The sequence below is a fragment of the Pelophylax lessonae genome (genome assembly GCF_965119305.1).
Source record: "Pelophylax lessonae genome assembly, chromosome: 7".
NCBI lineage: Eukaryota > Metazoa > Chordata > Amphibia > Anura > Ranidae > Pelophylax > Pelophylax lessonae.
In genome coordinates, this window is record NC_138774.1 from 215,972,012 (window position 1) to 216,000,009 (window position 27,998).

Below are 27,998 nucleotides of genomic sequence, written 5' to 3' on the forward strand. Positions count from 1 at the left end.
CTGTTCATATACCTCAGCCTCGGGCTCCCGGTCTCCATAGTGACCCCAGAGCGGAGGGTACCCGGGCTACGGAGGCCAGGGAGAGCGGCGTGTGCGGTTCCCATAGTAACGGTCGGATGGAGCGGCGGCGGGTGCAGGAGGCCGGTCAGGAGCAGCTGCTGCGCTTCTGGGACGAGCTGACGGCCGGACAGAGGGAGTCCCTGCTGGGGGAGCTGAGGCTGCTGGAGCCCCGGGAGCTGAGGGAGCACTGCCAGCGGGCACAGGAGGCCTATGTCCGGGAGAAGAGCTGTCCGCAACGCCTGGACCACAGGATGTGCCCGGTACCGGAGGAGTTCCTGGGCAGTGTGAGGAGGAGCGGCCCGGGGGAGCTGAGAGCCTGGGAGGAGGAAGGTGAGAGCTGACCCCAGGTGCTATTCTGTAACTAAAGAGGCCCTGTCACATAGATCACCACACCACCTACAGAGCTGCCCATACACTATACAATCCGAATTACATTTACCAAAACAATCCAAACACCTTGTACCCAATCAGATTGGAGATCTAATGGAGATTGTAGGATCAGATGGGAGATCTATAGGAGATTGTACGATCAGATTGGAGATCTATAGGAGATTGTACGATCAGATTGGAGATCTATAGGAGATTGTACGATCAGATTGGAGATCTATAGGAGATTGTACGATCAGATTGGAGATCTATAGGAGATTGTACGATCAGATTGGAGATCTATAGGAGATTGTACGATCAGATGGGAGATCTATAGGAGATTGTACGATCAGATGGGAGATCTAAAGGAGATTGTACGATCAGATGGGAGATCTAAAGGAGATTGTACGATCAGATGGGAGATCTAAAGGAGATTGTACGATCAGATGGGAGATCTAAAGGAGATTGTACGATCAGATGGGAGATCTAAAGGAGATTGTACGATCAGATGGGAGATCTAAAGGAGATTGTACGATCAGATGGGAGATCTATAGGAGATTGTACGATCAGATGGGAGATCTATAGGAGATTGTACGATCAGATGGGAGATCTAAAGGAGATTGTACGATCAGATGGGAGATCTATAGGAGATTGTACGATCAGATGGGAGATCTATAGGAGATTGTGCGATCAGATGGGAGATCTATAGGAGATTGTACGATCAGATGGGAGATCTAAAGGAGATTGTACGATCAAATGAGAGATCTAAAGGAGATTGTACGATCAGATGGGAGATCTATAGGAGATTGTGCAATCAGATGGGAGATCTAAAGGAGATTGTACGATCGGATAGGAGATCTTAACCACTTAAGCCCCAGCCCTATTTCGGACACTTTTTGTTTACAAGTTAAAATCAGTATTTTTTCCTAGAAAACTACTTAGAACCCCCAAACATTATATATATTATTTTAGCAAAGACTCTGGAGAATAAAATGTCGGTCATTGCAAAATTTTTTGTCACGCGGTATTTGCGCAGCGGTCTTTAAAACGCCATTTTTTTGGGGAAAAATTTTGAAAAATCACATTTCACTACATTTAAAAAATACTAAGCAGTAACATTAGCCCATTTTTTTGTATATTGTGAAATATGATGTCACGCTGAGTAAATAGATACCCAACATGTTATGGTTTAAAATTGCGCCCCCCCATGGGATGGCGACAAACTACGGTCAATAGAGATCTCAATAGGCGATGCTTTAAATTTATTTAACGGTTACCAGTTTAGAGTTGGAGTGTAGCTCTTTTTTTTTTTAATTATTGCTCACGCTCTGACGATCGCGGCGATACCTCACATGTGTGGTTTGAACAGCGATTTCATTTGCGGCTCGACTTCCGTATACGTTTTTTTTTTTTTGTGCGTGAGCTAACGGTGACGGGGGCGGCTAAAATTTTTTTTTTCCTATTTTATTTATTTTTTTAACTTTTATTACAGGTTTTTTAAAAAAAAAAAAAAAATCTGATCACTTTTATTGCTGTCACAAGCAATGTAAACATCCCTTGTGACACCAATATGCAGTGACAGGTACACTTTATGGAGGGATCGAGGGTCTAAAAGACTCTTCCATGTATTCAAAACGCCGAAAACGGCGTTTTTGCATACAGCCGGTTTTTAAATTTGCCGCCTTTTGCAGCAGAGTAACCCGGAAGTGACGTCATGGACGGTGCCTCCGGGTTACGTCATCGGAGACCCGATCCAAGCCGTTTCCAGCAGTCATCGGGACTCCATCCAGCCGGCGGACGTGCCAGCTGGGTGCTCGGGGCTCCCGGCGGGATGGGAGCCCCGTTCAAAGTCATGGGAGGGGGGGGGGCTAACGATCGAGCGGTTACCGAGCCGCATCGGTTATTACCGACGGAAAGCCGACCGTTGGCTCTAAACCACGGTACCGGGATGGTGTCTCTAGCTATAGGCATCATCCCGGTATACTACCGCAAAGTTTGCCGACGTAGGGCTACGTCACTTTGCGGTAAGTGGTTAAGGAGATTGTACAATTAGATGGGAGATCTAAAGCCCCTTTCACACTTCTGCGAGTTGGGACTGGAAAGTCACACGACAAATTGTACTCTGTTCATATCTGTGCCATTTAAAAGTACTCCTTGCACTACCTTGGTCTGGCTTTGATGCGACTTGGGGTCCATAGACCTCCAGATTACACAGGCATTGCTTCAAGTGGCGTCAAAGCTGCAGCAAAGTTGCACGACTTTCAGGTCACACGAGTGTAAAAGGGGCCTAAAGGTGATTGTACAATCAGATTGTGTGGTCAGCTTTGAGTAGATTTCTCCTCACTACTTGTCATTGTGATGTCAGTACAGATGATCAAAGCATGGGCCATGAAAGGTTCTATTTATGGGGAGATCTTTGGTCTTAGACCCCATATCTCTTCTCTGGCCTTCAGTCCCGGTTCACACTTGTGCGTGTGCGGGGTTCGCATGTAATGTCGGAGCGCACTGCTCCGACATTACATGCGATCGGCTGTGCGGTGCGAGTTTAGCCATACAAACTGTATGGCTAAATTCGCATCGCACCCGCAGCAAACACGCACAGGAGGCATTTTTGCAGCCGCATCAGGATCGGATCGCACAGCGGTTCACACTTGTGCGATCCGATCCTGTGCGAACTGCACGATCGAACTGCGATATGCGATCAAACTGGGGGTGTCGTTAACATTACATTGACACCCCCAGCGTATCGCATATGGCAGTGTGAACTGCCGGGGGTGTGTGTGCGATGCGGGAACAGGCTGCGAGTTCGCAGCCTTCCCGCATCGCATCAGTGTGAACCGGACCTCAAAGCATCTGATCTAACTGAGATCAGGTTGATCAGATGTTGTACAAATCGGGAACTGTTTGTAAACAACAAACCGAAACTGGAAGTAAAAACCTTGGCACTTACAGTACATCACAGAGGGGAGGGGAGTACAGATGTTCCTTCCTCCCTTCCAGTGCTTCACCAATCTGAATGGTCCCTCGGGAGAGCCCTGTAATGGTAGTAGGTGGAGGTGGGAAGGGCGCCCCCTTCTGCGCCCTGTAGAAGTGATCAGGGGCTCAGATCACTTCTGTGGAAAAGTCCATCACTGGGTGAAATGTTTGGTACCAGGATGATGGCTGTGCCTGCGCCCATCACCCCAGTACAGCCATGTCAACCTAGAGGCATATGGGTATGGCTTAAAGCTTTGAAGTGGTTAGGGGCAGTTCCATTTTTGCACGTTCCAGTTTTTACAGTCTTTTCATTTCGGCTGCCAAATCAAACGTGTGAAAAGTAGTGAAGGCGCTACTTCTGCAAATCGCACCAAACTGTATGGGACTGTGATACTATGCGGTTTGGTGGTCGTAAATACGCTGCATTTGTAAGATGTATTTGGGGTGCCATTAAAAATTCCACCCGCCAGTAAGTTCATATGTGGTGCGGGAAACGCACAAGGAACGCGCCTTTCCTTCATCGTGTTCTAGTGTGCAGAGGCCCTAAAACATTGCAGTCTCTGGTCAGGTGGAAGGGTCCTGCTCTGGACACATTAATGTATTGTCATCATTAGAGCTGCTGAGATGTCACAGAAACCGTTCTTGCTTAGAGCCCCACCTGTGGATCTCAGATGGTAAACATGAAAAGTGGATATGCTTGTTTTTTTTTTTTTTTTAATTGAATAGAATAAATAAGGCAATAAAATACTTTCAGTGCTGTCCTAATACACGTATATTAAAAAAAAGCAGCCTTGTAAGCCATGGACTGACCCCCCTGTAGCCGACCCATTGTTCTCCTTCAATCTTCCTTCCTGTAATTGTTTCTAAGTACTGTCCGCATTATGTGTAGGCAATAGAACAAGAGGGCTATGAGTGTGGATAAAACATGCGTCTGACTCAGATTTCATCATAGTGGCGATGGTCACATGATCTGTGCGGGGCAAGGATGCATGTCATTATCATCTTGTGTATATGCTGAGATTTAGTCCAAGTGGAACTAAATGCATTTAAAAAAAGTAAAAGCAAGCTATTTATTGCAGCAGAGACATGCGTTGTACCTTCAGCAATAAAATGCACCTACCTGCCTGCTCACTGTCTTCTGTGGCATGCATTCTGAGCTGCACATGCACTACTCAGTTTACGTCATTGGCAAGGGCCCTGTGTGCCCAAAGACTGGCTCCTGCCAATGAGCAGAAGTTACATCATGCCACATTGGCCAATGAAAATGCCCGCAGACTGGAACCCATAGGGAGCTAGAGAGAATATGCTGGTGCTATTTAGGAACCCCTCATAGATTTTGGACCGTTAAGCCCCGTACACACGTACCGATGGTCGGCTTACAAATGTTCCTCTTTTCTCCCCGGGATGTCGGTGTCTGCTGAAAAGTGCAAAGACAGCACAAGGACAGCACAAGAATTTTGTCCGCCGACTGCAGAAGTGATGTCATGTAATGGTTAACTTTCCCTGTGTTTTCTATTTTCTGAGCATGCCCAGTCTTGCAAATCTGCGGTCTGTCGGCCGAATTGTGTACTGACAGGCGAACAATCGTCCGTTCTGGTGTCGGCATACAAATATTTTCATGTTTGCACGAAAGACTTTTGTCCGCGGATTGTGCGCAGACATCTGTCGGAGGCACCATACTAACACGCGTACAATCGGCAGATCCTTCGTCCACCGACGTTTGTATGCCGACGATCGGTACGTGTGTACGGGCCTTTAGAGAGGAGGTAAGTGTAGTGCATTTATGACGCTTTTCCACTGCATGGAACCAAACGGTTCGGCTCGCTTTTGTGCTTTTCCACTGCATGGTACCAGCAGTGGAAAAGCACAAAAGGGAGCCGAACCGTTCGGTTCCATGCAGTGGAAAAGCACAAAAGCGAGCCGAACCGTACGGTACGGCGGCGCTTTTCCACTGCATGGAACCGAACGGTACGGCTCTCAAAAACAGTACCACCTCGATTGTGGTTCCAAGAGGTACCATACCCGGTACCATATCCCACAATCCTTTGCATGCAGTCACTACTAGCCACTGATTGGTCAGAGAATCGTTGTTATCCCACCCACTTAACTTTAGTACTACTTTAGTGGAAAAGCAAACCATACCGTACCGTACCGAACCGTTCCAACACCGTACCATGCGGTACCAGCAGTGGAAAAGCAAACCGGGCCAAGCAGGGCTGAGTAGAGCCGAGCTGGTACTTGCAGTGGAAAAGTGCCATTAGTTCCACTTTAAAGCTGAACTCTAGAGAGGCAGAATAGACACAAAGAATACAGCTTTTTAGAGCTGCACGATTCTGGATAAAATGAGAATCCCAGTTTTTTTGCTTAGAATAAAGATTACAATTCTCTGTGTAGCATCATCTTTCACATTATACAAAAAAATTGGGCTAACTTTACTGTTTCCTGTTTTTTTTTTTTTTTTTTTTTTAGTTTTTTTCCCAAAAAATTGCTTTTGAAAGACCGCTGTGCAAATACAGCATGACATAAAAAAATACAATGACCGCCATTTTATTCTCTATGGTCTCTGCTAAAAAAAAAAAAATATAATGTATATATGTTTTGTGGGTTTTAAGTAATTTTCTAACAAAAACGGATTTTAACATATAACCAACAAATGTCAGAGAAAGGCTTAGACTGGGTTCACACTTATTTGAATTGGATGCAAATTTTGCCGCATCCAATTGGCATGACAGGAGATTGTGACTGGCTCTCAGTGAAGCCGGTTCACTCATCTCTGGGGTGACTGAGGAGCGGATTGCACAGAGGTCCTCTGCATCTTTGGCTCACTTTCAGGTCCGAATTCAGCCAAACATTTGGGCCTGATTTATCCCTGAAACAGAACAGGGATGAACCAGACCCTGCTGTCAGCCCCATCTGTTTCAAGTGTAAACCCAGCCTCAGTCTTTAAAGAGTTTTAAAGTCTTTTTTTTTCTATCTTAACCACTTGCCGACTGCCGCACGACTATTTACGTCGGCAGGCAGAGCGACGTAGGGCTACGTCACTAGCCTGTGAGGGTCTAGGGAGCGAGTGCGTGCCGCCGGAGGCGCGCTCCCGCTCCCTCGTGGTCACGGACCCCCCGCGCGTGTTACCGGCGGACCCGATGTCCGCTGGTCACTCGCGATCGTCGGGTGCAGAGGGAGAAAGGCAGGCGGCTAGTGTAAACAAGCCGGCTGTCATTCTCCCTGTGTAGAAACACTGATCATACGGTTCTACTATGTAGGACCGTTGATCACTGTTCCTACACCTCAAGCCACAGCCAATCACAGTTAGAATCACGCCCCTAGGGACACACATAACCCCTTCACTGCCAGTGTAATTTTACAGTAACAGTGCATATGTATAGCACTGATTACTGTAGAAATGTCACTGGTAACCCTAAAAGTGTCAAAAATGTCAGTCAAGGGTCCGATCTGTCCGCCGCAATGTCGCAGTACCGCAAAAAAAAAAATCGCAGATCGCCGCCATTACGCGTTAAAAAAAAAAAACAACAAAAATGACAAAAATCTTTCCCTTTGTTAGTAAACGCGATAACTTTTGCGCAAACCAATCAAAATACGCTTTTTGCGATTTTTATTTATTTTTTTTTTTTTTACCAAACATATGTAGCATAAAACAAATTGGCTGAAAATGTTAAAAAATGTTGATTTTTTTTCTTTTTGGGGAATTTCATATAAAAAAATGTGAAAAATATTGTTATTTTTGCAAAAGTGTCGCTCTTTTTTTGTTTATAGCGCATGATCAAAAAATCGCACAGGTGATCAAATACCACCAAAAGAAAGCTCTGTTTGTGGGGAAAAAAAGGACATCAAATTCGTTTAGGTACAGCGTCGCACGACCGTGCAATTGTCCGTTAAAATCACGCAGTGCCGAATCGCAAAATACCCCCTGGTCTTTTAGCAGCCAAATCCAACTGGCAGTGTCGTTAACTTTTAATTGACACCCCCTGCGTATCGCATATGGCAGTGTGAACTGCCAGGGGTGCGGATGCGATGCGGGAACACGCTGCATATTAGCAGTGTTCCCGCATTGCAGAAGTGTGAACCGGGACTAAAGCACTCTGTCTTATGTGGGGATGATGTCTGTTTGCCAGGTGGTGAGGAGGCAGTGAACTCTTTACATTTTGTATATGAAGAGTGCACAGAGTTATACTCCACTCAAATCCCTGCAATGCAGCGCATTAGGCCGCTCTGCATTGCCGTCCAATTTGCCGCACATTACACCAGCATTGTCGTTTTTTTTTTTGTTTTTTATTGGCTCTTCAGGTGACTGGCTTTAATCAGGTGCAGAAAAATACCAGTCACCACACATATAGTGAACAGGCTCTAGATGTATCTTTTAACCACTTAAGCCCCGGAAGATTTTACCCCCATTCCGACCAGGGGGTATTTTGCGATTCGGCACTGCGTGATTTTAACGGAGAATTGCGCGGTCGTGCAACGCTGTACCTAAACGAATTTGGCGTCCTTTTTTTCCCACAAACAGAGCTTTCTTTTGGCGGTATTTGATCACCTGTGCGATTTTTTGATCACGCGCTATAAACAAAAAAAGAGCGTCCATTTTGCAAAAATAGCAATATTTTTCCCTTTTTTTTATATGAAATTCCCCCCCAAAAAAATGTAAAAATCAAAATTTTTTAAAATTTTTGGCCAATTTGTTTTATGCTACCTATGTTTGGTAAAAAAAATCGCAAAAAGCGTATTTTGATTGGTTTGCGCAAAAGTTATTGCATTTACTAACTAAGGGAAAGATTTTTGTCATTTTTGTTGTTTTTTTTTTAACGCGTAATGGCGGCGATCTGCGATTTTTTTTTTTTTTTTTTTTTTTTTTTTTTTTTTTGCGGTACTGCGACATTGCGGCGGACAGATCGGACCCTTGACTGACATTTTTGACACTTTTGGGGTTACCAGTGACATTTCTACAGTAATCAGTGCTATACATATGCACTGTTACTGTAAAAATACACTGGTAGTGAAGGGGTTAACTTTATTTGAGAGGGAGGGGCTGTGTGTGTCCCTAGGGGCGTGATTCTAACTGTGATTGGCTGGGGCTTCAGCTGTATGCAGAGTGATCAACGGATCTACATAGTAGATCCAGATGATCAGCTCTCATACAGCGAGGAGAATGACAGGCAGCTTGTTTACACAAGCTGCCTGACTTTCTCCCTCTCCCCCGCCGATCGCAGAGTGGCCGGCGGACATCGGGTCCGCCGGTCACACGCGCGGGGGGGTCGGTGACCACTCGGGAGCGGGAGCGCGCCTCCGGGGGCGCGCGCTCGCTCCCTAGACCCTCACAAGCTAGTGACGTAGCCCTACGTCACTTTGCCTGTGAGGGGCTGACCGCCGACGTAGATAGTCGTGCGGCGGTCGGCAAGTGGTTAAATACAAGCAATGTAAGCACCTGAATGTGACCTGGTATTCGCCTCCTGCAGTCCCTGTACAGTGGAGCTGGAGTGAGAGGAAGAAGCAAAACAAGGAGATACTCAGTTCATGTGCTGATAATCGGAAAGACAAACTTGTTTTCCCCTTCAAGATGCATGTGAGTTTTTAATTTGCATGGGTAAATTTGCTGTTTGGTTGGTCCTCCCAAAGATGTCATGAATCAAATGAAGAAACAAGAACTCACTGCTCAAGGTGGTGTAATTGCCTGATGACTCACACAGGTGCATGCCCGGCTCGCCTCCGTGGAAACTTGATAAAGGAAAAGGAATTGGCAGCACTCCAGGTTGAGTCAAAATCCAGATTTATTGACTGGACATCCAAATATGACAATCGTGACAAGGTAGACGCGTTTCACACACTGACTGTGTGCTTAATCATTACAAAGCTTGTAATGATTAAGCACACAGTCAGTGTGTGAAACGCGTCTACCTTGTCACGATTGTCATATTTGGATGTCCAGTCAATAAATCTGGATTTTGACTCAACCTGGAGTGCTGCCAATTCCTTTATCATGAATCAAATGAAGCAGAGTTAGCCAGACCCTACCCTGTCTATGACTGGATTCAGGAGGCAGCGTTCCAAAGGGATCATAGCTGGGAACTTGCTGAATTTGACCCAGAAATACCAGAATTTAGCTCTGGCTGCCAGGTCATTACCAGGTTACTTGAGATGTAAACTTGTGATGTCATTTTTTTGAGCCATGCACACACTGTGCTCTGCCGAATAAATTCCAGGAGGAGGAGGAGCTGTGCTTCTGTTGGGGGTAGGGTAAAGTGGACCAATGGCTAGTTGTCCCAGCAGCAAGGGCATGGAGGAGCTGTGTTGGCAATGTAGTATACTAGGGTGACAGTGCCTAGCTGTAAGGTCCAAGAGGAGCAGAGAAAGCTGGAACAGTGCCAGCATCCAGGAGTGATAGGGGGATTGTATCAGACGTAATAACAGAGAATAGGAGATATACAGAGTGTACCAGGGATAGTGCCAGCAGTCAGGAGTGATAGGGGGATTGTATCAGAAGTAATAACAGAGGATAGGAGAGATACAGTGTACCTGGGATAGTGCCAGCATCCAGGAGTGATAGGGGGATTGTATCAGAAGTAATAACAGAGGATAGTAGAGATAGACAGAGTGTACCAGGGATAGTGCCAGCAGACTGGAGTGATAGGGGGATTGTATCAGACGTAATAACCGAGGGTAGAAGAGATAGACAGAGTGTACCAGGGATAGTGCCAGCAGTCAGGAGTGATAGGGGGATTGTATCAGAAGTAATAACAGAGAATAGGAGAGATACAGAATGTACCAGGGATAGTGCCAGCATCCAGGAGTGATAGGGGGATTGTATCAGACGTAATAACCGAGGATAGGAGAGATAGACAGTCTACCAGGGATAGTGCCAGCAGCCAGGAGTGATAGGGGGGTTGTATCAGAAGTAATAACCGAAGATAGGAGAGATACAGAATGTACCAGGGATAGTGCCAGCATCCAGGAGTGATGGGGGGATTGTATCAGACGTAATAACCGAAGATAGGAGAGATAGACAGAATGTACCAGGGATAGTGCCAGCATCCAGGAGTGATAGGGGGATTGTATCAGACGTAATAACCGAGGATAGGAGAGATAGACAGTCTACCAGGGATAGTGCCAGCATCCAGGAGTGATAGGGGGATTGTATCAGAAGTAATAACAGAGGATAGGAGAGATAGACAGAGTGTACCAGGGATAGTGCCAGCAGACTGGAGTGATACAGTCAGGTCCATAAATATTGGGACATCGACACAATTATAATCTTTTTGGCTCTATACACCACCACAATGGATTTGAAATGAAACAAGATTTGCTTTAACTGCAGACTTCCAGCTTTAATTTGAGGGTATTTACATCCAAATCAGGTGAACAGTGTAGGAATTACAACAGTTTGTATATGTGCCTCCCACTTTTTAAGGGACCAAAAGTAATGGGACAATTGGCTGTTCAGCTGTTCCATGGCCAGGTGTGTGTTATTCCCTCATTATCCCATTTACAAGGAGCAGATAAAAGGTCCAGAGTTCATTTCAAGTGTGCTATTTGCATTTGGAATCTGTTGCTGTCAACTCTCAATATGACAGCCAAAGAGCTGTCACTATCAGTGAAGCAAGCCATCATTAGGCTGCAAAAACAAAACAAACCCATCAGAGAGATAGCAAAAACAGTAGGTGTGGCCAAATCAACTGTTCGGAACATTCTTTAAAAGAAAGAAAGAACCGGTGGGCTCGGCAACACCAAAAGACCCGTAAGACCACAGAAAACATGGCCAAATAATTCTTTCTCTGGTGAAGAAAACACCCTTCACACAATTGCACTACACATACGAGCTACTTATAGCACCCACTAGCGAGCATTACCATAAAGAAAGAAATGGCTCCTCTGGTCTCAATGGTTCAGCGCTAACTTCGATGCATAATCTAATCTGAACACTAGATGGCGTACTTGTTGTTAATAGCAGAAATTAGTGGTACGGATGTAGATCTTTGCATTTTATTTTTGACTTTCCTGTACCGTAAATCTTACGAGCTATGTGAGCTGGATTGATCTGGATGACTGTTATTACTTGATTTCTTTCAAGAATTACCTGTTACACAAGTTATGTAGACAGTGTACCAGGGATAGTGCCAGCAGACTGGAGTAGTGTACCAGGAACTATGTCAATGGTCAGGAGCAATAGGTGGAGTGAACATGGAGGTAGTGGCTGTGGACAGCACAGACCAGGTACAGGAACCAGGAGCTCAGAAACAGAAGAACTACACCAGTCTGTCCACAAAGTACTCCAGCCCTTTAAAGCGGCAGTCACATGACATAGCTTTGGCTGCAACACCGGGACCAACAATCAGTCAAAAATGAGTGTAAATGGAACCCTAGGAGACGTGCTGCTGGAACAGGGAAGTTAGCCAATGATATTCCTTTGTGTCATTCTATGTTTCCTAGAAGAATGAAATAAAAGCAGTTTTCCTTGTTCTGCTTTATGTTCCGTGTTTTCTATGTGTGCATGCTTACTGTATTCTCTGCTGTGAAAGCGCTAAGTAATATGGCGCTATAAAAAGAAAAGTGTACCGTGCTGTTATAATATATCATTTGTCTGTTTTTTTCAGGTTTACACCAAATAGCACAGAATAAAGTGGCGGTCTTGCTGCTTGCAGGGGGTCAAGGTACACGTCTTGGCGTGACGTACCCCAAAGGAATGTATAGAGTCGGTTTGCCAAGCGGAAAAACTTTGTATCAGATCCAGGCAGAGAGGATCATCCGACTGCAGCAAGTGGCTGGAGAGAAATATGGTACAAAGTGCTCCATGCCGTGGTTAGTATTACATAGTAGAACTCGCTCAGACTCGGGGACCTAGGTGTGGATATTTAGGAAAGGGGGAAACTTTTATTTATTTTTTTTTTAATAAAAAAGGAGCTTTTTAAAAAAGCTAAATGATCCCTATAAGACTGTGTAATCTCATATAGACAGGCCAACATGTTGGTTTTATTTATTTATTTCTGGTACTTGTATAGCGCTGTCAATTTACGCAGCGCTTTACATATACATTGCACATTCGCATCAGTCCCTGCCCTCAAGGAGCTTACAATCTAAGGTCCCTAACTCACATTCATACATGCATATATGCTGGCTGCCTAATAGTGTGAAGTGTTGACTATTTTAGAATGTAAATTTTAAGGTTCTACCGTCTGCTGACTCGCATGGCAGTAAGAAGTGTTAGTCTGCACATAAACTCCAAAAAGCAACAGATAAGTGCACTGGTCCATCTTCCTTGGCCCTCCTAATCTTAACTAACTTACAAACCCCCATTAAGCTGTTTATGTAGGAAAAGAGAGCGCAAGGATCACCGTTTAATCATAGCTATGAATACTTTACAATTAAGGTGAGGTTTTAGATGTGTGGCTGGCGAAATCCTTTCTCTTTTCCCACTATGAAGACTGCTGCAAACAGGGCCAGCACCTAACCGTGTGCCACTGGAGGTGGAACAGTGGACGGACCTAGACCTGTGTTTTGTTCTTTTAAACTTTTCAAGTAGAATGGTGGCCTCCTTTGCTGTTTAGCCCTTTCAGCCCAAAATGTTCTTCAGTGCTGCTCTCCACAATGCTGTTTCATACACAGTGAATTACCAATTTTTGTAGATAAAGTCTATATTTTCAAACTGTACTTTAGACCAGTGTTTCTCAACCTTTTTCCAGCCAAGGCACCCTTTACAATTCTACACAGCCTTGAGGCACCCTATTTTGAAATTGAAAAAACGAAACGAATAGTTTTACATGCAGTGGCATCGACACACATAGGACACCCAACATTGGGGGTGATTTATTTTTACAAAGCAAATACATCTTTTAACACTGGTACTGACTTGTATTCCAGCGTTTCTCTTCTCCGCAAGTTTTTCTCCCTCATTCAGCTAATGTGACCCCAGTGCAAACAAGGACGTCCTTAGTTGCCCAGTGTCCTCCCCCCTCATCCCATCATTGGTTGTTAGTGTCAGCAGCTGCCCAAGGTTGTAAAGCTGCACAATTAAAACCTGTGGCTTTGAGTAACAAAAAAATAGGCAGGCTTGACTTGCTGGCTACAATTTGCCAATTTTAGGTCAATTTGAGGCCATTTATAGGCTTTTTGCCAGAGCAGCCCTGGAGAACTCAGAAAGGGGCACCCCAGGGTGCTGTGGCACCCTGTTTGAAAAAGGCTGCTTTAGACAACCGCAGATTTAAAAATAAAAATGTGTATCCTGGTAAGGTGTAAGATGGCTAAATAGACATGGGAAAGGATAAAAACTATGATAGACTTAGGATCATACACGTCTTCAGATTGTTATCCTCTGGGCAGCCTAATCTAAAATGATCAGTCAGCTTGTAGTGTAACCTTGCGTCATGTTGACTGGTTCTTTTGGAGGGGAGGGGGGCGCACTGGTGGAGTCACCAGGCAGGGCAGGCCAAACCAACACCCATGTAGCAGATTATGGCCTCCAGCCCCTTCCAGATATACCAAAGCCATCTTCGATGTGGATAGAGGTTCTTCTAGTGTGTGGGGTTGCCTGCTAAATGGTTTAAAGCACAGGTGTCAAACACAAGACCCGCGGGCCGAATGTGGCCCCCCAGACAAATTCATGTGGCCCTCACACCTCCTGCAGCTGCGGCACCCCCCCTTGTCTCTGCGCCCACCTTGTCTCTGTAGTCAGCAGCAGAGAAGACAGAACTCCTTTGCCAGATCCTGCACTCCTCTGTGCAGCTTCAGAAAGGCTTGTCTTTGCCGCCCCCCTCCCAGCAGTCCACCTACAGATCCTGCACCTCTGTGTGCAGCCGCAACACCACCTCCCCTGGTCTCAGCATTCAGCAGTCTCTGGAAGCTGACTCCAGCCCTCCTCTGGTTCTCCTCCAGGCCCTGCACTTTCTTTTTCCCAGATCTACCTGCATCTTCTTCCTGGCAGCAGCACAAGGTAAAGGGGTGCATTGTGATGTAAGGAAGTGTGGGTGACTCTTGACTTCTGATTGGGGGGGGGGGGGTTCTTGACATCTCATGTAAGGGTGTACGGGGTGCTCTGGACATCTAATCATACAGATATAATCATATTGTAAATCACTGCGCAAACTGTTGGCGCTATATATCTTGTATAATAATAATAACCGGCTCTTTGAGGGCAACCATAATGCTGATGTGGCCCACGATTAAATTGAGTTTGACACCTCTCCTTTTAAAGTTCAAATCTGAACATACTGTAATAATGAATAAAATACATACAGTACATATAAATAGAAAAATAAACTCCTGCTTTCCTGAAAATCTAACATCCATCTCTCTATGTGCTGCAGGACCACCGCTTTTCCCAGCTGTAATAGTACCGTTCAAAAAAGGTCCGCATGCTCACATCCAAGCATAGGCATGTGTTCTGTAGAAAACAGCGGATCTGTGTCTGTTGATTCGACTAAACTTTCTAAAGGTTGGATATGTTCATGCATATGACTTTTTTTAATAGAACTAGATTTGGAATTTGCTAGCCATTCCTGCAATGCTTACACCCTTACTTTGCCACTTTCTGGCGTAGAATTGTGTCTTATGGATCAGCTCCTGCTCACTGGACAGAGGGGATGGTGCCGAATAAGTGATCCAGGAAGATGAATTACTTAAACAGGGATTAGGTGTGTCCTATACCTGACTTTGCGGTGTGGAAATTCAGTTATGCATTTAGCTGTTCACATGGAGTTTCCATGGTTTTGTGTAACCCAGGTGACCGATAATAGCTGATAACTGTGATCATATACCCTGTATTATGTTTCTGCTTCTTAGGTACATCATGACAAGCGAGTTCACCTTGAACCCCACGCAGACATTTTTTGAGGAAAACGACTACTTTGGCGTGAAACGGACAGATGTGGTCATGTTTGAGCAGAGGATGTTGCCTGCTGTCGATTTTGATGGAAAAGCCATTTTAGAACGCAAGGACAAGGTAGCAATGGCTCCAGGTACATGCTGTTAAAGTCTGCTCTTTATCTCTATTACTGCCAGTAATTAAAGAGAAACTGTTGCCATGCCATTAATTTTAACAAAAACGTTCCCATAAAGGTTTATGTGCATTTATTTGTGCAAAGATTCAATAACGCTAAGACTTGTGATTACATGGTTACATTGGTTCAGCTTGGATCAATGTAACTATGCATATATCATACCTGTGGGATCCCCGTTGAAGCTGGAAATAACTTTACTATATCACACCGCTTCTCCAAAGATCTCCATTAGCTTGAGTGTCCCTTGCTGCGTAGCTGGCCTAATGCCCTGTGAACACAGGAGGTTGGCCACTCCGCAGGAGCACCAGTCAGAGAACACTTTTCATTCAATAAGAAGATGCAAAGCATTCTCTGAATGATGCCCATATTGATCAGTCGACCTTTTGTGTTCAAAATGCAGCAGGGCAGCTGCTCAGCATGGACATGGAAGCAATTGGAGCTTCACTGGAGCGCCTGTGTCTACTATAGTGATTTCCAGGTTCCAGGGGTATGGTATGGTGTATATACCAGTGTTTTTCAACCTTTTTTTCAGTCAAGGCACCCTTTAGAACTGCACACAATCTCGGAGCAAACCAATCTGAGGGCTCGTGCATGCCAGAAGGGGCATCTGTGCGTGTTCGCTGTTTTTTGTTTTTTTTCTTGTTTTTGTTTACCACCATTTTTTTTTTTTTTTTTAACTATATCAACAGATGCAAGAGCAGGAGGACAGAAATGTTACATTAAGACATGGTTCACACTAGGTCGCTCCGACTTCGGGGGCGACCTGTGAAGTCGCGTGCAGCGCGACTTGCACGGACTTCATATAATGTCTATGCAAGTCGCTCCGAGAAAATTTGCAAGGTATCTATAAAGGTATGGTATATCCTCTCCATCAGTTTTATAGCTTCCATACGGTGGAGCACCTAGGACCAGGGCACAGAAGGTGTGCGTTCCCTTTTTTGCACATTCCCGTACGTCCTATTTTTTTAATAGGCTGCTCTATGATTGTAAAGCACACAACAAAAAGTTCTGGCATGATTTTTTAAATTGAGCTGCACCCAAACGCATGGTACTGCTGTACTATGCGTTTTAGTGGGTGCCAACATAATGTACGCATATTTGCTAGATGCTTGGGGGTGCCATTAAGAATTATTGGCATCCGCCCTCATCTGAAAAACGCAGCACATTTTTGTGCAGTGCAGGACAACACACAAATTTTCATGTGTTCCCGCATTGCACACCCTAAAATGTAGTTTGGAAGGCAGCTTTAAATAGTGGTCTGTGGGTTGTAAATGGCAGCAAGGAGGAGGAGAGAGTCTGGAGGAGGTGCAGGCTTCGCTCTCTCCCTCCTGTCTGTAGACAGGAGTTAACACAGGATCACTCTCTGATCAGACTGTTAAAGTATGGGGCAGCTTTATGTCACCTCTGTTGCAAAAACGCTGGTATATGTACATAGTTACATCGGTTCAAGCTGGACCAGTGCAATTGTAAAAATTACCTTGCCTGGAATTCATCTTTAATAGATATTGTATGAATTTTTTATTACCTTTTAGTCATATTTTTTTTTCTAACACTAAGCTGATCACATTCATGTCTTTCTATTGTCTTTAAGAATCGCACACAATTTTTTTCCACAAATTTTTGAGATGGCATTCCTTTTGTAAATCTTTGGTTGCAGAGCTAGGAAGAGTGCAGAGAAGAGCAACTAAAGCTGGCGAAACATGGATCCAATTTTGATCCATGTATAGCCTGTTCCCATCCACGAGAAGTCGATCTATTGATCAACGAATGAAATGGCTTGTTGGTAAATTTTCGCTTTATCAGCAAATGCAGCCAATTGGCTGCAGTGCTAATCAACCTATTCTGATGGTGGGGGAGGATTCCTACATTCACATTAAATATCTGGATGTGGGAATCAGTTTAAAACTAAACTGTGTATGGCTATCCTAAAGGAAAAGTAGGAACAAAGCTCTTTTGGCCCTACTTCTATGGATCACAGGAGTGCACTTTGTTCTGCACTCCAGTGACCTGTTTTCAGCCAACAGTGGGCTGACGTCACTGAGACGGTCCAGGCTCTAGAAAGATCCTGACTTTACAGTTGGGATCCACCCAGATGCCTGGACCAGCTCCCAGTGTGCTGCTGAGAGCCTGAGCCAGCAGCTCCCACCCCCTGCACAGCCCAACACTCCAGGGAGTGCTGGAGGGGAAGAGTCACCAGCTCTCTGCCGGCTGAAGACCGAGAGCTGAGTAATCAGCGGTGTTTGATCGCTCAGTCCTCGGTCTTGGAGGGGGCAGGGGACAAATGCAACATTGGGCCAATGCTGCATCCACCTAGGTGAGTATGATTGGTTGTTTTTTAATGTTTCGGAACTAAAAGTGTGATGGAGCTCAGCTTTGAAGAAAGATTACCTTAACTAAATGTATCCCTTTTTAAAAAGGGGTTTTTTATGGAACTGTGGGTTTAGGGTTCTGTGGATGCAGGTTTTCAATTTTATTTATTTTTTCAGTAGGTTGAACTTCATGTGTTTTTTTTTTTTTTTTAAACCCAGCTAACTATGTTCGATTTCTTAGTGCCGGTTCACACTACCGCGGCACGACTTCGGGGGTGACCTGTGAAGTTGCGTACACCGCGACTTCGGCACGACTTGCACGGACTTCATATAATGAATGTCAATGCAAGTCGCTCCGATGTCGCCCCGAAGTAGTACAGGAACTATTTTCTAAGTCGGAGCGACTTGAGTCGCTCCTATTAGAACGGTTCCCGTAGTACTGCATGGACCGCGACTTGTCAGGCTGACCAGTCGCCTGACAAGTCGCGGTAGTGTGAATGGGCACTAAATCTTATGTTTATTTTGTTATGGCTAACAAAGATTTATGGCTAAAAGTATCTGAAGATGGACTTATTCTTGTTGCCAGGCAACCATCAATCTTCCTTTATACTCGTATCTGCTGCACTAAAATTGTGAAAAGGGGCATGTGTCTGGTTCCTGTAAGCAGTAGTTGTTGGTCATATTAAACTAGACCTTTCAGTGATTATCCAAGCAGCTTCTTACTGTAACCAACAAGTCTAGTTATTCTGTTTTGGCACTAATTCTGGTCTGCATGCCCAGAGCTTTCTAAGACGCAGGCAGTCTGGCATTGAAGGTTTGCATTATTTTAGATGGCAATGGAGGACTGTATAAAGCGCTAGCCGACAACCACATTCTGGAGGACATGGAGGCACGAGGCATTTTGTACATCCATGTGTACTGTGTGGACAACATTCTGGTGAAGATGGCCGATCCTGTCTTTGTGGGCTTCTGCGTGTCCAAAGGTGCTGATTGCGGGGCTAAGGTGGGTAACAGAGAAGACCTCTAGTAGACAGAAACTTACACCAAGTTTAGGTTGTGGAATAAGAAACCACAGGGTATGAGGGAGCCCCACAGCAGTTGCAGTTTTTTGTTTTTTTTAATACCATTTTATTGGGGATTTAGCCCATGTTCACACCAGTGCATCTTGTCATGCCATTTGACAGGTCAAAATCGCATGACAAGCTGCACCCTATTGTCAGCAGTGGAACTGTTCAAATCAGTGCGACGCCGACTTTGCGGTGCACCGATCTGAAAAAAGTTCCTGCACTATTTTTGTTGATTTCAGATGCGACTTGCATAGACATCTGTGCATGAAGTTGCACAGATGTTAGCCAAGTGGCACTGACATGCAGCTTTGAAGTCGTGCGATTCCAAGTGAAGTCGCACAATTTCAAATCTTTGTTCAATGTGAACGTGGGCTTACTCTGCCTGTAACTTTATCTTGAATGTGTTTAATATAGAACTTCTGTGCAGGGTACAGCTTGTCATGCTGAAGCTTAGCCACACTCTATTGTTTACATTATTCTTGTTTGAAGCAGAGGTTTTTTTTTTTTTTTGTTTTATCAAACTTGGTAATCCTGTGAAAAGCACACTTTCCCCTGTGTGGCTACACTTTATTCCAGACTGCACTACAAACGCGTCTGCTTTTGTTCATTGCTATTATAAGGTAGCTGATGGGATTTTTAGCTTACAGAAAAGATCACATTTTTGTCTTCAGTTCAGCCTACAAGAAGTGACAAGGACACTACATTTCGGACAGGATCAACAAATGCAGTCACCACATCTAAAGACTGTAAAGCTGCAAAAATTACTTTTTTTCTTCCTTGGCTTTACTTACCAGGGATTCCCAAACTACGGCCCTCCAGCTGTTCAGGAACTACAATTCCCATCATGCCTAGTCATGTATGTGAATGTCAGAGTTTTACAATGCCTCATGGGATGTGTAGTTCTGCAACAGCTGCAGGGCCGTAGTTTGGGAATCCCTGACTTATGCTATAAGCAGAGTCCAGTCTCCTCTCCCTTCATCCTTTGTAGTCTATCAACATAAACATCTCAGTGGTAATGATGTTCTCTCATATACCAGCACTAAATTAGTGTTGCAGCCTCATTAATTACTCCTCCTTTTTTAGAATTCCAGCTCTGCTCAAAACCTTTTATTTAATTTTGCATGAAAAGGTTCAAGCCTCTGCAAGGTTTTTATTGCGTTCTTTGTCACCATTGAATTTGTTCAGTTTCGTCAGGGCCAATAGTGAAGGGAAATCTTTCCTACTGGAACACAGACAGTATGCATGAACACTTTTCTTTTTTTTTTTTTTTTTTTTAGCAGAGCAGAAAAGGGTTAGAGTTTTGGACACTATTTTTTTTATTGCTGAGTGTGCCTTTCTGTCCTGGTGACAACCTTTCCCCTCATTCCTTGTACTGGAATCAAAGGCAGGAGGTGGGGGGAAATAGGACACAGACCGAAAAAATGACATAAAGTATAACTCTTCCCTACTCTTATGTGAAATTTTAAAAAATGGCCGGGCTAATGCTTTACCCACCTCAATACTGCTATATATTTATATATGTATGTGTATAATATATATATATATATATATAAATATAATGTGTGTGTGTATGTAATATATACACATACAGCCTTGTATTGTGGTAATTTTAGCAGAATCAAGGTTACAGCTACAGTCATGATCCTGGTATCGATTTTCTTTTTTGTTCCTGCAGATTCTCATTTTTTTATAACACACGGGTTTGTGAGCAATAATTCTAGCACCAGACCTCATGTGTAACCTGTAAAGGTTTTTAAAGTGTCGCCTATGGATATTTTATTAGATAAGAAAGAGGGAAGAGCCCCTCTGAGGGCAAGATAGTAATTTATTATAACAATGAAAACATAGCCACTTACATATAAGTAAGGGTAAAATTGTGTGTCCGATCGCAGCAGTCCCGAGATGGAGTAAAGGGGGTCCACAAAATCCTGGAAAGCCTTCGGTGCAGACTTACAGGCCAGCTGACTGTGTGAGTCCGGGCAGGCGGAGGATCGCGGCCGTGATGCGGGAACCGGACGGCGTGTGACGTCAGGGCTGGAGAAAGCAAGATAGCGGAGTAGGCTTCACGACGCGTTTTGGAGTCTGCGCTAAACCCGGGCGGGGCATGCGCACTCCTTTCCTTGGGTGTGTGCAATTTACTTGGGATAACATCTTTTATATTCTACCAAACATTTTTATTATATTGTGTTTGTGTTCATAAAAGGTCTTTTTCCTGAAAATTTGCGTTTGATACAGCTGCGCAAATATTATGTGACATAAAATTGCAACAACAGCCATATTATTCTCCAGGGCCATTGTTTAAAAAGATATAATGTTTTGGGATTCAAAGTAATTTTCCAGCAAGAAAAAAAAAACGCAGCTTTTTTTACATGTATGTGAGAAATGTCCGAATTGGCCTGGCGGTCAAGTGGTTAAGTTTGCTCTTGTTGAAGGACAGCGATGGCTGCTGAATAATTTAATGCAGGTCTATGGTTTCCTTTTAATTTTATTTGTACTTGCTGTACAAATCTGGTTACCTCCCATGTTTTGCACATATGAGAGCAGAACTGTAAGAAAATGAAACCATTTTCTTTTCTACATCACACAAGTAAGATAATTTTTCATTAAACCCAGTCACATGAGACATTAAAAATGAATAAATCTACAGGTTACCTTCACAATAAAACAGTTGGCTACAGCTGGGGGAAGCTTGAACAATATCGTAAAAGAAATGGGTAAGAGCCGGTTCACACTGGGGCGACTCAAAGCCGCCCCGACTTTGAAGCCGCCCTGTGCAGCACGACTTCATTGCGGCTTGCAAACTACTTCTCTAATAGAAGTCAATGCAAGACGCTCCAAAGTCGCCCCAAGTAGTGCATGAACCTTTTTCTAATTCGGAGCGACTTGAGTCGCTCTGATTAGAACGGTTCCATTGCACAGAATGGAGCGCTACTTGTCAGGCGACCAAGTTGCCTGACAAGTCGTGGCAGTGTGAACCGGGACTTGATGTCAAAGATTTGTGCTGGTATTTAGCATTATGAAAACTGTTCCTCTCTTGGTTTTTCAGGTGGTGGAGAAGGCATATCCAGCTGAGCCTGTAGGAGTGGTGTGCCAAGTCGATGGCATCTATCAGGTGGTGGAATATAGTGAGATTAATCCAGAAACTGCAGAGAGGAGGAACCCTGATGGCAGCCTAACCTACAATGCTGGAAACATCTGCAACCATTTCTTTACCCTAGATTTCCTTAAAAGAGTGGCTGGGTATGTAAAACTCTGTACAGACTGTGTGCCATGGAGTGCTGCCAACAAGTTTTTTAATAAACAATAAGTTTAATAAATGTTGCCCTATACCTATTTATACACCACATTCTTAGCTTGCTGCATTTCACTGGGTACATACTACCATTCAGCCATCAACCCTGCCTTAAAAAGCTGTCAGTGTAATAGTATATTGATGACCTTACGGGTGACACACGTAAACATAGTCTGTGTCACAGTAGGTGCACCAATTCTTGTGTGTGTTGTTCGATAGTTTTACTGTAGCTCAGCTTTGGTAAAATGTATGAACACACCACTAGTTTAGTTTTTTTCCATTACTAAACACGTGTGCCTTCTCTTTATCAGGACACTGGAGCCCCAACTGGGATATCACGTCGCCATAAAAAAAGTACCATATGTGGACAAAGAGGGAAACTTGGTTAAACCAGTACAGCCTAATGGAATTAAAATGGAGAAGTTTGTGTTTGATGTCTTCCAGTTTGCCAAGTTAGTACTCTCTCCTTACAATCTGTACTTGGGCAGTAACGTTCTTATATTTATATATATTTTTTTTTATACTAGTAATGGCAGCGATCAGCAACCTAGCAGGACTGCGATATTGTGGTAGACAATCTGACACTAATTGACACTTTGCGGGGACACATCCAGTGATCAGTGCTAAATATTTATACTGACGCTGTACTAATGACTCTGGATGGGTAGGAATTAAACATCTAGGGCGATCAAAGGGTTAAATGGGTGCCTAACCAGTGTATTTTGTGGTGCTTTCACTAATGGATATGCTTTTGTAGGTAAACAAAATTCAGCACATTCCTGCTGACAGGACAGAGATCTGGATGTTTACCAATGCAGATCTACGCCCTGTTTTTCAGGCGGATCTGAACGGATGCCCCATGCATCTCTATGGGGCATCGGATGTCAGGGGAGACATGTCCGCTGACATCCGATCCGATCCTGTCCGTCAAATCCGGAGGGATGGAAACCCTATTTTCCATCCGTCTGGCGGATCGGATTGGATGAGAACAGACAGGCGGTCCGTTCTCATCCGATTCCCCCATAGAGGAGAGCAGGGATCTGACGCCTCTGTCTCTGCACACAGAGCAGAGACGGAGCTGTCATCCGCCTGCTCAGCGGAGGATCGGCAGATCAATCCCCCACTGAGCAGCACGGCTCCATCGACGGAATGGAGCCGTGTGAAAGGGGCCTAAGAGTGTAGCAATATGGTTACATTTAATGAAGGTACAACATTTAACAACTCACATGGTTGATGATTAAAAGAGGCACATCTAAGTATGCAGGCATCAGGGGTAAAACTGTCCACATTGACCATCCTCCTCAACGCCGACTCTCACCGCCGTCAGGAAGACTACCCTGCAGTAGAACGATCTGAAAGCGAGGCTTGAAGCACTCGTGGAGCGCAGTGTGGAAAGGATGACGTCGATAGCAGTGCGGAGGGCGGTGCGGATGCCTGCATTCTTCTTCCTAAGAAGCATTTTGAAGTCAGACTCCATACAGCTTAAAAGGCACCTGAAGTGAAATGTCAACAGAACGCTTTAACAGTCTCATTGTTCTCCAGGCTCTTTCTGGTGCTGTTCAAATAAATAGAAGCTTGACATTTGGTCATGTGGTCTCTGCTGAGGAAAGGATCAGAATTCAGAATGATCCTCCTGGAGAATAAATCTTATGTCCAGGTGTCAAGGCTTCTGGTCACATGAACTGTACAGGGGGGGACATGTTAAAAAGTAGGGGTTTCAGTCCTTTTTATTGTTCTTATATATTTATTTGAGCAAGACTAGTAACTTTAATGTGAACAGGTACACCACTGAAACCTTTAAAATTAAATGTCCTGCCTAAGAGTAGATACAGCAAGATACCTGCTATGACTTTTCATAGCAGCCCCTACTGTGACCCCATCTGTTTCACTTTTGTTATTGGGGTCTGACTTCAAGGCTGACTTCAAGGCTAAGTATTACATTATATTTAGGATCTGTGTATGCTCAGCCAGGGGCATGGCTTGTCCTGTCTGTCTGCAGCATCTGTTGCAGTACTCACAAGATCCCTTCTAGGATTTTTAGACCGCATTCACACTGAAGCAGCACAACTTCGGGGGCGACCTGTGAAGTCGCGTGCAGCGCGACTTCGGCACGACTTGCACGGACTTCATAAAATTAATGTCTATGCAAGTCGCTCCAGGTCGCCCCGAAGTAGTACAGGACCCTTTTTCTAAGTCGGAGCGACTTGTGTCGCTCCTATTAGAACCGTTCCTGTACTACACAATGGACCGCGATGGTGCACGACTTGTCAGGCTGACCAAGTCGCCTGACAAGTCATATAGTGTGAATGGACTCTTAGAGTTCCCTGAAACCATTCTGGATGTGTCCTCTGACCAGAAAAGTATTTGGCCTTTGAAGTGGCTGGTGCTGTGTCTTATCGCCAAAGCACTTTAATTACCTGCTAGTAGAGCTGCACGATTAATCGTATGAAAATCGCGATCTCGATTCACCCCTCCTGACGATCTAACCCTGAAATATGCTCGATTCTTTGCATAGCTGCATAGCAGAGAGAACAGCTGTGGGAAAAAAAAAAAAAAAAAGCCTCCCAGCAAACAGCTATCAGCAAAGTCTCCCAGTAACTTTAAACAAAGTGATTACATTGTATCTTTTCCTTCCCTCTGCCAGGGAGAAAGGAAGTTTAACCTCTTAAAGACTGGATCTTTTTCTGACACTTGTTGCTTGCAAGTTAAAATCAGTTTTTTTTTGCTAGAAAAGTACTTAGAACCCCCAAACATTTTATATATTTTTTTAGCAGAGACCCTACAGAATAAAATGGCGATTGTTGTAATATTTTATGTCACACTGTATTTGCGCAGCAGTCTTTCAAACGCAATTAATAGACTTTAATGAATAAAAAAAAAAACGTAACAGTAAAGTTATCCCAATTTTTTTTGTTACACAGAGAATCGTGAGAGAATCGTGATCTTTATTCCAAGCTAAAAAATCGTGATTCTCATTTTGGCCAGAATTGTGCAGCTCTACCTGCTAGTTGCCTAACTCCCCTCCCACTTGCCACCTGCCCAGACCTCTGCTCAGACTTGACTATTTTGTGTGCAGCCCTGTGATAAGTCTTCGCACCATAGCCTTTCCATTCCAGCCACACAGTCCTAGTGGAGTGATTCTGAGGGCCGTGACCTGGTAAGGGTCCCAGGCGATCTCCACCATCATAAGATCTGGTAAGGACAAGCTGTTAGTTGGCAGGATTTTTGGTTTCATTCACAGAACATCCTCTTTAGGCCCCACATTATATGGAGATGCCCTTGAAAGTATAGGCGATGACTTGCATGGGTGGTTTTGAATGTGTTATGACAAAGGTTATAGGCACCACTTTATACAGCAGATTCATTTTGTGTTATATATAAAACCGGTTTTCTTTTTTTTTTCCATGATACAGAAACTTTGTGGCCTTTGAAGTTAGTAGGGAGGAAGAGTTCTCTCCCCTGAAGAATGCAGACACCGCTCAGAAGGACACTCCGACTACAGCAAGGCGGTCGCTCCTATGGCAGCATTACCGCTGGGCAGTAAAAGCTGGGGCCAAGTTTATAGATTCCAGGGGCCACTTAATAGAAGAAAGTTCCAGGTTAGTCCTTCACATTTACATTAAGAGAATGAACAATAAGCGAATGATCATAATGGGGATACAGCAGATGTCAGTCCGGTCATATCTCTATTTCTTTACTTCTTCTGCAGAAACCCAGAACTAGAGAACCCGCCAGCACTTTGTGAAATTTCTCCATTAATCTCTTATTTTGGCGAGGTAAGCAGTAGTTTCTTCTATGAGCATGGGTTGTTTTTTTCTCAGCATGCTGTGCTAGCCACTTACAAGGGCTTAATGGGATATGCTGATAGCCGGTATAAACTGCAGTTGCCTGGAGGTACCTGCCTGTAAATGCAGCAGCTTTCAGTCCCCACACTACTGAGTGCTGAGCTGGTCTAAATGAGCAAAACTTTCTGGTAGTGCTGAAACTTATCTGCACCTTGCCAATAAAGTGTTTTTTTTTTTTTTTTTTCTGTCTTTGTTAGATTTGGCTCTGATTTTCCTCCTGATACCAATATCCCTTGTTTTTCCACTATTTAAATACTTATAGCTGTCATTGTCCCCCTTTTCTAATTGGCCTAGAACCCAGAGCTGACAGAAGTTTTGCCAGCTGTTTTAAAGGCTCCAACACCACTGTCTTATGTGTACACACTGGTGCTTGAGAAGGATGCTTCATACGGTAGTACAGACTGTGAAAGGAGATTGCAGATCTGCTGTAAAGTACTTTGAGAGGTTGAATTAATCTGGCATTAGTGGATTATGTATAGTAATTAATCAATTTATAATAGACAGCCAATATCACTATACATATACTATATGTACACTATACATATAATATATATACTATATATTGAAAGTGTAAATGATGGAAATAAAATCTAACTTTTGTTGACCTATTAGAAGAATGTCTAATCTGTAATTTGATGCCTTTTTGGAGATTTTTCCATCTTTCCTTGGCTTCTTTATGCACATTAATACAAATTGTTACCTGGGGTGCCCAAACTTTCGATCCCCACTGTAAAGGAAAACCCACCCTATGCATACCCTTTTTGTGCAGACTTCTGGTTACGTCATGGGTCCTTACTCTTCACTCTCAGTGGGGGTTGGGCAATTTTCTTGGACTGTACAGCACTCATGTAATGATAAGACTCATTCCTGGGGTTGTGTCAGCCTAGGCTAAATCATGAAATGCTCCAAGGGTTTGTGCCAACGACAGGCTGGGCTCACTGGAAATCGGCAGAATGATGTAGGCATTCTGCTCAAAGAGAACCGGTGGCAATGGACAAAGGAGGAAGCTGGGGACAGTGCTGGAGTGTGGCAAGGGTAAGTAAATCATGGCCCTTTAGTTTGGAACATGTTACACCCATTTTAGAAAATTCGAAAAGAATGGGCTTAAATCGCACTGCACTAAATTGCATAGGAATGTGTATTCCTGTGCGATTCATAGGCAATTCATAATGTGAACCTAGGCTCACAGAACATCTTTCCTTTTTTCAAATAAATACAATGCATTTTCTGATTGGAAAAGGTGGAGATTGTGATGTTACCACCCAGCCTCATTTAATTAGAGAACGCCTTGTATTCATTCAAATCATTCTGTAAATGGCTGCCATGCTGAGCGAGTGACCCCCTGTGTTCGCTATATGGAAGGACAGCTGTTCACAGGACCCGAAATACCTCAGCAATCACTGTAGTAGCCGCAACTACTATAGAGATTTCCCCCTTTCTGCAGTTGTCCTTCATGTATAGAATATGTATACTTGCAAAGCTGGTTTATTGAACCGATGCCAAAAAAAACATAGGTGGAATCAGCATTCAAGTCAGTGTCACAATAATGATTTAAATTTTGTTCCCTCTAAATATGAATGATGATTTTTTAAAATCTATAGTTTTTGTGGGTTTCCTATTGGGGCTGGACCGGGAAAACATAGTGATTTATTTATTTTATATTATATGTGACTTTTATTCATACAAATATGTTCTACTTCTAGGACTTAGACATGCACCTGAAAAATAAGGACATCTCCTCTCCCTTCATACTGGACATCCAGAGACAGTAGAGGGATTTTTAAGTTGGATCCCTAAGAATCGACAGCATTGAATACTCCCTGCTGCTACACACCTATGGATTCTTACTGATGAAACACTCCAGGTTAGCAGACTGATACCAGAAGTGCCTTACTTTCTCAGTTTAGAATCAGCTGCACTTGAATAGATCCCAGCTTTCCTAATTAGTTATTCATAATTCAGTATTAAATTTTAAGGGACCATCAATGAAAGGACGATGTGTTCTCAGGACTGGCTCACGTAGATTAGCCCAATCTTTGCCAAAAACAATAAAACCCATCTATAGCCTTTGTCTTTTCACTTCA

The 27,998-nt window shown here is 44.0% G+C and overlaps 1 protein-coding gene across 1 annotated transcript; it reads left to right on the forward strand.

The window, feature by feature from the left end:
* Positions 1 to 27,978, forward strand: UAP1L1 (UDP-N-acetylglucosamine pyrophosphorylase 1 like 1). Its single transcript, XM_082264030.1, has 9 exons — positions 1 to 390; positions 12,003 to 12,207; positions 15,184 to 15,359; positions 18,541 to 18,713; positions 21,824 to 22,017; positions 22,381 to 22,521; positions 25,483 to 25,668; positions 25,779 to 25,845; positions 27,618 to 27,978. The coding sequence occupies exons 1-9, from the start codon at positions 117 to 119 to the stop codon at positions 27,684 to 27,686; spliced, it is 1,485 nt and encodes a 494-aa protein (XP_082120156.1). The 5' UTR covers positions 1 to 116; the 3' UTR covers positions 27,687 to 27,978.
* Positions 27,979 to 27,998: the final 20 nt, after the last annotated feature.